General features: G+C 26.7%; 1 protein-coding gene across 1 annotated transcript; it reads right to left on the bottom strand.

Moving 5' to 3' along the window:
• Positions 1-9,897: 9,897 nt before the first annotated feature.
• On the bottom strand, positions 9,898-10,907 carry LOC107608076 (HSP20-like chaperones superfamily protein). Its single transcript, XM_016309964.3, has 2 exons — positions 10,603-10,907; positions 9,898-10,348 (listed from the first exon to the last, which is right to left on the bottom strand). Exons 1-2 carry the CDS (start codon positions 10,742-10,744, stop codon positions 10,053-10,055), a joined length of 438 nt encoding a protein of 145 aa, XP_016165450.1. The 5' UTR covers positions 10,745-10,907; the 3' UTR covers positions 9,898-10,052.
• Between the last annotated feature and the right edge of the window lie 90 nt (positions 10,908-10,997).

Here is a 10,997-nt window from a genome sequence, read left to right as displayed (position 1 = left end):
TATTTAACTTGATCTCGTAAAATCTTCTCTTTTAATTTGATACCATTTTGTTTTGATAAGATATGGCACAATGAATGCTGACTTACTTGATATGTGTTTTACTGAAATTCAGATTCTATATTAACTGTTTTTTTTATCTGCATGTAACACTTAGACTTGATTTGATAAAAAATTTTAAAGAGATGTTTGTATTTTTTAAAGGTATAAACAACTCGTTTTGTATTTGATAAATTAAAAAATTTATGTACTCGTACCTGCAGCTTTTAAAAGTTAGAGGTATTTTTGAAAACATTTAAGAGTGAATTTTTTAAAGTTAGCTTGTGTTTATCAAAATAAAAAGTCTAATATAATCTCATATATTAATTAATATCCAAATTTAATTCTTACATAAATGTCTATAATAGTATTTTTAAATTTTAAAAGTGATTTTACCAAACACACTTCTTATTGCTTGTGCTTTAAAAGTTATTTTTAATTTAATTTACCAAAGATAGGTACTACAATTTTTAAAAAGTTATATTTTAAAAACTACTTTTGAAAAATAAAATTTTTACCAAACTAAGTCTTAGAATAGAGGATTCATTAATACACATAATTAATTAAGGTTATTAGAATAAGTTATAGAATAATTATCCAAATCAGTCACTGAGATTTTTAAGATTGGACACTTCAGTCCCTCAACTTTTAAAATATATAATACTAAAAAAACTCTTCCAAATTTAATTCCAACAGACAAATCAGTTCCTGACTTTATTTTTCTGTCAATAGTAGACAAAAAATGTTAACATAGAGACATATACTAGCACATGTATGTGGAAGTTAGTTGTTCATGTATGCAAATAAGATAAATTAGTCCCTAGACTTAAAGTTCTAAAACTGCGTTTGATTCTCTTCTCACCTCTCCCAAGAATGCCAACTCATACCCAATCAAATTCACCTGCATGACGGTATCCTTAATCACCGACCACGAAAACGCAATTAGGAGTCAGTCTTTCACCGCTCCAGCAAAGTTCATGGTCAAAGTCAAAGTCCTTCCAATGAATAAGAACACGGCAAGATTAAAAGCAAAAGCACAAAAGAAGTTAATCCCAAAGATGACGAAATCCAAATGAAAAGTGGAGTTATCCCTGAGAGAATGGTACCCCATAAGCGGCGAATGACGACATCAAATGATATGGAAAGCATGTTAATTGTTAGCCATGGTCTTGTTCTTGAAACTCTCCTTCTTGAAGAGAATACTGATGGTGATGGAGTAGATAGATAGTGACGGGCATGAGAGCCTTCAACATTTGGATGAAAGAGATGGAGAGATAGATATAAGTGGAGTTGGAGAACTAAAGAAAACAAAAGAGAGTAGATAGCGCCGATGGAGAGCATGTTGGCCATGGTCTCGTGGGTTCAATGTTCTCTGCCATAATCACTTCCTTCTTTTTCAATAGGTATAACGCAAGTAAAACAGAACTAAAATCTGAATCAAAATCTGGTTGGATAAGAAAATTACGAGAAGTAGAGGAGATTCGAGCAACGAGAGACTCAGGAGGTGGTGACCGAGGAGGGAACGGAGTTCAGAGATGGAGGAGAATCAAATGCTGCGTTTTCGATATTCTCCAAAATGACACAATTTTAAAACTTAAGTCCAGAAACTAATTTGCCTTGTTTGCACGCATGGACAACTGATTGTCACGTGTGCTAGTCCATGCTTTTATGTCACCATTTTCTGTTTGTCATTGATGAAAAAATAAGATCAATGATTGATTTGTCTACCGGTATTAAATTTGGAAAATTTTTTGTGTTTAAAAAGTTGAGGGATTAAAATGTCCGATCTTAAAAACTTAAGGAACTTATTTAAGTAATTACTCTGAGTAATATAATAAACTCAACAAATATCTTTTAAGTAAAGATTTAACTAATATGTGTCTTTAAAATACATGATAAGATTATTATTAATATAAATTTTTAAATATTTTTCTTTTAACAAATGTATTAAATATTTAAATTTTTGTATTTTTAATAATTTTTTTTAAGTTATAATCTTAACTTATACTTTTGAAATACAAATTAACTAAATTCTTTAAGTAATAATAGTTAAAGAGAAAAGGTATTAACTCTACTAATTAATTAGGGTATTAACTCTTTATTTAAACAATACTACTCATAAGCTTTGATACTAGCTTACTACTCATTGATAAGGAGTAATATTGTAAATATGAAATGATTAAAGTTTCACTCTTACCCCTACTATTTCGATAAATGTAAAGCTATTCTCTAACAAGACTAAAATGTTATATCGACTCCTAATCATTTATTTTGTTTGATATCTTAATTTTTTTGTTCATATTCATCTTGTTAAAAGACGGATTATTACTTATCAAAAATTCAAATTAAATAGTTAGGAATAGGAGGGAGGTTTACTCATCTAAAATTTTGAATTTATAACCACAGTTCCACAGCCCTTATTATATTCGTTACAGACTTACAGAAGTATTGCCGCCTCTTTTCTCTTTTCTTTTATTTTTCTTCTTGTTTTTATTTTTTATTTTTATTTTTTGATCCGACCCTTTGTCTAATGATTAATAATTTATTAACCAATAAAAATGTTCTGTATTGTGTTAAGATACATTCGCAACGGGGTCTTTTATTTCATGGTACATAAGTACATTAATACCACACCCTTTCCTCGTGCCAAAATGTGTTAGGATTTATTATATATACATTTAATACAACATACAACATATAACATATAACATAGTAATTAATTTATATATTCTGAGATATTTAACAAATCATCACAAGGTATACAAATCTACAATAATAGACAATTCCATCAAATTTATTTTGTTAGGTTAAGGGAAACAAATAATTCTTTTTTTTCCCTTTCCAACGAGGGCTAGCTAAGCTTGTTGGTGGAGCCCACGAGAGAACAAATGGTTGGGTTCATGGAAATTCCGAAACGCATTCAATTCAATTGCAATTTGGTTTGCATAGTTTTAGAAGGAAGTGGAAAAAGGAGATGAATTTGCTCATATCTACTAATAATAACAACTACCCTTTGACATATTCATGTGTGTATAACAAGCTATGATCATCCTTGCCCAACTACTACGATTTTTATGTTCATTAATTAGTTTGGAATATGTCAAAGGTTATTGACATAGATGGTGAAAAATGATACCATAGCTAATAAGGATCATGCTTGAGTTTTATTTTCACTTGTTTAATTTTGATGAATAATTTTTGTTTTTTTTTTTTTTTTTGTATTTTGGCGAATTCATTGCATTCGGTCGATCATACCTAGAGGGTTTAATTTAATGTATTAATTATGATTGATTGATTGAATAGCGAAATTGTATTCAATGTAACATATTCTCAACTATGATTAATTGATCATCGCTATTTTGGCCTTTAGGATTCTTAATTATATGCCAAAAAAGCTTAGTTAATTATATTCAATTACGCCCACTATACATACATTTATTCTGGAAAAACCCTGTATATGATTTTTTTTTTAAAAAAATTCAACACAACAAGATGAAATATCAAAAACAAACACAAACACAAAAAAAAAAACAAAAACAAAAACAAAAACAAAAAAAAAAAAAACAGAAAAAAAAAACTACAAAAATAGTAAAATCAATTTACAATCAACCTATTATCATTTTCGGTATTGCTATCAATAATTGAATAGGTCAATACCTATATAAAGCATAGACACTTCGTTGAGTTGCTGTGTTTGCGTGTCGGATATATTTTGAACACGATATTCACCGACAGACGTGTTTACTGTGTGTCCAACCGTGTCTTAATAAAAAATAAAAAATTCTTCTCCAAACACGTTTTGATCAGTGGCGGATCCAAAAATTTTATAAAAGGGGGCCAAATTAAATACAAAATAGATTAAAATATAACATAACAAAAAATTAACAAAATATAATTTATAGTATATATGTCAAAATTAATAATTATATTATATAGAAATTAACATTCAACTACATACTTTAGGATTTTGGTATTTTTAAATTTGTTCTGCGATATTTCATATAACTAAAATTATCAATTTATCATCTGAGATAAATTTTGAAGCATTCTCTTTTTCAATATATACAATTATATAATTTGCTAAAAATTTATCTTTTATCTTATTTTAAAGTCTTGTTTTAATAATTTTTATTGTTTAAAAAGTTTATTAAATTATTACTATTGCCCTAGAAAGTGTCAAAATAAAAAAAAAATTTATAGTCGTTGCTTTTTTACATTAATACAAACCTATATCTTTTAATAATTTTTTTATACGTTCTTTTATTTTTTTAAACCTATTTGTTAATTGCTACTAATATATTATAATACACATTATAATTTATACATATTAAATTACTAATATTAAATTACTAACATGTAAATTTTTTTAGTATGTTAGTATAATAAAACATATTTAATCTATAATATATATATATATATATAAAATAATAAATTAATAATATTAATTTAAAAAAAATTGGGGGGACTATGGCCACCTTAGGTCCTCCCGTAAATCCGCCATTAGTTTTGATACACCTAAATACTATCACGTCTCAGCATGTCTAATCTTATTCTAAACATATATTCTTGAAATATTAAAGCAAAAAATATTTTAAATACTTGATATAATTAAAATAAGACATTAAAAATAATTTAAAAAATAATTTATATTTTAATATCAATAAAATATTAAAATATTATTATAATTTATTTAAAAAATATTTTATATTTTATATGTATGCATGTCTCCGTATCTTATAAAATTTTAAAATTTGTGTATCGACATATCCCGTGTCATATTGTGTCCTGTGTCCATATTAGTGTTCGTGCATTATAGGTCAATACAATACCACTCTTTATAACTCAAGAAGAATTTATTGATACAGAGGTCAACACATGTCTCTCTATTTCTAAATATTTTTTTATTTTTTTTCTAAATATTTTAAGTTACCACAGATAACTCAATCAACTATTTCTTATGATTTTAAAATGCAAATTGCAAGCACTGCTAAATAGTGTCTTCTTTTTGGTAAAAAATATCGGGGTAGTTTTTTCTTGGGCAGGAAAATAATAGAGTAGCTAGCCTGAAGTAACCTGGCCCAACCCATCACTCTGAATTATTATTTTTTTTTTTTTACCAAAGATAGGAGACTCGAACCCGCAACCTCTTAATTGAGTATGGGGAGACTATGTCATTTGAGCTATTACTCATTGGCTTTATGTAAAGATAGGAGACTCGAACCCGCAACCTCTTAGTTGAGTATGGAGAGTCTATGCCATTTGAGCTATTACTCATTGGCACTCTGAATTATTCAACTAAAAAAATTTTCGACCATATATAAAATAAATAAATAGTTATAATAAAGTAGTGGATATTATAATTGAAATAATTTACTCCAACTTTTCTAAAAAAAAAAGAATTATCGAAAATTTGAGTCAATGAATTTTTTTTTTCAAGTACTGTTTAGTTGACATGAATGTAGATTGATACAGATACCGATATTAAGGGAGAAAAAATCTAGAGTATTCGTTTCATATATGTGGTTATTAATTCATCAATTCATGAAAGGACACTAATATATTCTTATTATAACTTTATTATAATGCCATTTTGTATGGGAATTATAGGGTCGAAGAAGGTGCATCATACTTTTGAGTAGGGTGGCAACGGAGCGGATAGGGGCGGGTTTTTGTTCTATTCGATTCTGTCTCGTTGTACAATAATTTGTATAGAACTCGCCCCACTTTTACTTATGAGTAGTAAAACGTTGAACCTTAACTCGCCCCTGCAGATATCCGTCCTATCCGTTTTTACCCGCCTCTATAATTATTAAAATCTAATAAATAAAATTAAATTTCAAAATTTATATAACCATCGTCACATACATAACATAAATTAAAATAAAAATTTAAATATGATACAATATTATTAATCATTTACTAATTATTTTATATATTATATATTAAAATTATATATATAGCGGGACGGGTAGGGACGAATATTACCTAAACCCGACCCTGCCCAACTCCTTCCAAAAATCCGTCCCGCTAAAAATCCGTCCCGAACGAATAAGAACAAGATGGGTACCCACAAATTTGAGTGGTATATGTGCAGTTCAATAATATATTAAATTAGGTCTATGAGATCATTATCACTACTTTGGTTTTGGCATGTCTTCATTGTCCATTTTATGAGATGCAAACAAGAAAAACAGTCAGTTACAATGGAGTGGAGATAGTTGGTTTAGACTTCTCTGTGTGTATGCTTTTACACACAACTTTTTGTGTTTTACACTTTAATTTTATTATTGTACTCATCAATTTTTATAGTAAATGATTGATGCAAATACCTATTTTTAAGAAAAGTACTATTTTGATCTCTAATATTTGGACTAAATTTTAATTTAATTTTTAATATTTTTAATATTTTATTTTTAAATAATTTTAAATAAATTTAATATTGTCCAACCATTAAATTTATCACTAATAATTAATAAAATAAGTGAGATAAATGTTAATAATATTACTAGTTAAGTCATATATTCTTCTATGTATAATCTACTAAAAAAATATAACCAAAAATCTTCTCGTAACAATTTTTTTTCTTAATTTTCTTTTTCTACAAAATTTTAAATCCTAACAATCAATTATCAACACTTTAAAATTAAAGAAAAAATTTTATATTAGTGATCGTTGGTAGATTAATTTTACTTATATACTGAAATTAAATACTATTGGTTCTTCACTATATGAATTATTTGTGTTAAATTTAATTATAGGATAATATTAAATCCACTTAAAATTTGTTCGAAATTGAAACAAGATGTTAGAAAATGTTTAAAACTGAAATAAAATATTTAAAATATTAGGAATTAAACTAAAATTCAATCCAAATATTGGAGATAAAAATAATACTTTATTCTAATATATATTATGATAGGAAAAAGTTACAAGGTCATAGATGATTGGACAATATATCTCTATATTATTTCGTATGATTTTAAAAAAGAAAATGAGAATTTAAGTATTAAAATAAAAAAAGTACAAAACGTAAAGTTAATGAATTGAGTATCAAGACATGCATATTAGAATAATAAACATTCAATAACCATTTTTTTTTTTTGCCAACCGTACTATGGTGAAGAGTATATTTTAAAAAAAATAAAAATACTATATATAATGTATACATTCTTTTAAAAAATTTAATTACAATTTTCACTCATGATCTACCTTTGTTTTTCACCAAATAAATTCCTTTTCCACACAATTTCTTTCCTTTCATTTCTAACTTAACAGTTCAAGAGCACGAAGGCAAATGTACAGATATTTCCCTCAAGAAACAAAGGTGAACAAGGGAATTAAATATTCTTTTGTCCATAATAATCATGAGCCACAAAAATAAGTCTTAACATTCCAAAATTATATAAGCTCAAGTCAACATTTTAACTTTTTAAGTCACTTTAGAGCTTAAACCACTAATTTGGGTCCTTTATTTGTAGCCCTATCTACCATTCTCCCCACTAGCTATTTCTTCCAACCTCAAATTTCTTTGGAATCTTGTTGGTCATTTGCTGCCAATTAGACAGCTTCTATATAGATATAGTGATGTATCATATATTCATATTATTGATGAATAATAGAGGGATAATAATACATCGCCTATTTAACCTTAGCATTTAGCAGTTTGCATGAATTATGTTATTATCTTTCTTGTAATATGTTGTTGGGCATCAATTATGCTTAGAATTAAATGGATATAAGTCAATCTTAAAAATAATTTAAAAATATAAATTATTTTATAATTATATATATATAAAATAGAAATTATATTTTTATAGATGTATAATTCGTTATAATTATATGTTAGAAAATTCTATATTAATTATCTTTCTAAAAGCAGTATTTAAATTGAAAAAATCCTTAACCCTTACTAAAGAAAAGGAACAAGTATTTAATTTATAAGTTATTTTTTTGTAAGTAGAGGTAAAAGTGGGTCAGACTACCTAACAAAAATTCGTGGTACAATTTATTTTAGACTTGACTCACCTCAATTTGTTTTATTAAATAAGTCAGACTTAAACTTTTTGTAAAGCATATTAGTTAAAAAGATCAGAACATAGACTTTAAAAAATTTATGAAATTCATTGAATCAGCTCGTGAAAATAATTTTTTTGTAAAAATAAATTATTCTTAGTTTAGACTTTCAATTATTCACTTATATTAAATATAAAATAAAATTAAAAAAAAAATCAATGGTCAAGATTAGTTAAGATTATGATATTTTTGTTCAAAAAAAAAATTATAAATTATAAATATAGTTATAATATGTGACTAAAGATTGATATAAAAATAAATTATACTTTATAAATTATGAATTATAAATTTTGAAATATATTTATGTCAATTTAAAATTTTTAAATTTATTGTTTTGAGTTATAATTTTTTTCAAATAAACTTATAGACTTGTCAGGTTTTAAATAAATTGGACTTAAACCTGAAAAAAAAAAAAACCTATGAAAAGTAATAGACGTAAGCTTGAATTATTTATTTAGTATTTAGTTACAACATAAACTAGATTCATCAAAACTAAAACTCGACTCAACCTATTTCTACTTCTACTTATTACTAGCTTGATTCGGTTCAACCCATTTCTACCACTACTTATAAGTAATCAAAATCCAATTTTTATAAACTTTATACCTCATTTCTACAATTTAACATACACGCGTTGGCTAATTAAATAGGAAAGCGTTATAGGTGTATATACCATAAAATCATTTTAACCATGTGATTTATTTTAATGGAGACAAAATTTCTTAATGGGACGAATTACTTCTACCGTTACAGTTTTGTTAGCACATTTTGACAGCTCCAAATCGTACATTTTTATAGATATACAATTTATTATAATTATATTTTTCATAAGTATATTTTGGTATATACGAATTACAGTGAGGTTTTAAACATTTTAATACAGAGAATACTCGCTTTTCTAAAAAAGAATTTATCAAAATTGGTTCTTTTTGTTCCATGGATTTCACCCTACTCAAATGTTCATATGTCCATGTGTTAGTACTTAGTATACACTTCAAGTTTACATTTGTGCAATTCTGTAACATTTATTTAAGGAATACAAATAAATTCTGACCGGTGTTATTCCCATATTAAAAAAAGTAAAAATAAATCTAAAATATATTTTTATGAACTACTTAAAACTAACAAACAGGTCGAAATCTGTCAAATTGAACTGTCTAACTCACCAAAAAATAGGTTGAACTAAATTTAAAATCGTCCGCACCACTCAATCTACGGAATTTGGCGGATTTCGGCAAGACGAATTTTTTCGACGGGTCCGTCATTATTTTTGTAATTGAAAATAATAATTGAAAAATATTCTAAATTATAATTTGAATTATATTTTATGTTTGATTGATAAAAAACTTAAAGATATTTAAAACAACGTTTATTTTATTTTTTACAATGTTAGTTTTATTATTTTGTTTTAAAAAATTTAGCTGGTAATTATGTTTATTATATATTTAAAATTATAAATTTATTAAAATAATTATAAAATTATATATATTATTTAATATTTAATAATTTATTAATAACAATAAAAAATTAATAAAAAAAATTAACAGACCTAGCCTGCCGTTAATGGAACGGAAAAAAATTTCGAAACCGCTCTATTAGGTGAAGGAGAACGTACTAGCCCGTTAAATGACAAATTTTTAGGAGGACAGACTAATCCGCTTGCCGCCTTTACTTAAAACTACACATAAGACAAAAATGAAATTGAGGAATTAGTTCTAAAATTTTGGTGGCAACTGTTAAGTAATTTATAAAAGTTACACACGGTTCACATAAATCTAAGAGTAAGAGTAAGATAAAGAAACTCTTTAATTAACCACGCAATCGTTTTTTCTTATATCAAACATCTTACATCACAGGATACATCTTTTTTCTTCTTTTCATTTTTTGTTCTTTGAATTCTTATTATTGACCTTAACAATTTTTTTCCAAAATGATCTTAGACTTCAGAGCTTGCTAGTAATGTTAATGTTACGAACTTTAGGGGATTTAGGTGATGCATCTTTAGGCACAACAACAGTGAGCACACCATTCTCAACATGAGCCTTAATTTGATCAATCTTCACATTCTCTGGTAACTCAATTGCCCTTGTGAAATCACTTTTTCCAGTTGTCCCCCTCTCAGCAACATGCCAAACAGTGTCTTTCTCTTTTGCTTGATTCTCCTCTTTCCCACCTTCACCTTTGATGTGAAGAACATTCCCATCCTCAATTTGCACCTTTATCTCATCCTTGCTGAATCCTATATTATTATTATGATCCCACACATACACAAATCATAATCAATTAACCAATTTATTATTAACAAAAGATTCTAATAACATTGATCTAAAGCTAAATCAATAGAAAAGAAAATTTTTATTGTAATCTACTTGAGATTAGAACAGGACTTAGTTTATTCAATCATACAAGACTTGAGACAATTGATAAACACCTTATTGGATGAAGTTATAAGTCAAGTTTATAAGTGATTGAGTTGGGTATAGTTTTATTTACCTGGAACATTGAGTTTAAAGATGTGGGAAGTGGGGGATTCAAGCCAATCCAAGAGTGCAGTTGAACCAGACCATTCTCTGAAAATAGGAGGATGACCCAAGAAGAATCGTCTAAAAGGGTATCCGAATATACCATCACCCATTGATAAAGCAGAAAAATTTATCAAGTTCTTATGAAATCTTGTGATACCAACTTCAGATATTAACAATGGCTGAATACTATAATATATATATGTATATATATATAAATAATAAATTTGTTGTCCTTTGGATAAGAGTTTGTGATCAGAGACACTCCAGAATGTTCTATGATTCTTGGTTTTTTATGAAACATCATGGTTCTGGGTTCTTCCTGAAGGAAAGTGATGAAGTGCAAATTGGTTTTCCAACACTAGT

This window comes from Arachis ipaensis, chromosome B7 (assembly GCF_059453495.1).
Source record: "Arachis ipaensis isolate K30076 ecotype BB chromosome B7, ASM5945349v1, whole genome shotgun sequence".
NCBI lineage: Eukaryota > Viridiplantae > Streptophyta > Magnoliopsida > Fabales > Fabaceae > Arachis > Arachis ipaensis.
Note: the sequence above shows the minus strand (reverse complement) of the source record. Positions and strands in the feature narration are given on the sequence as shown.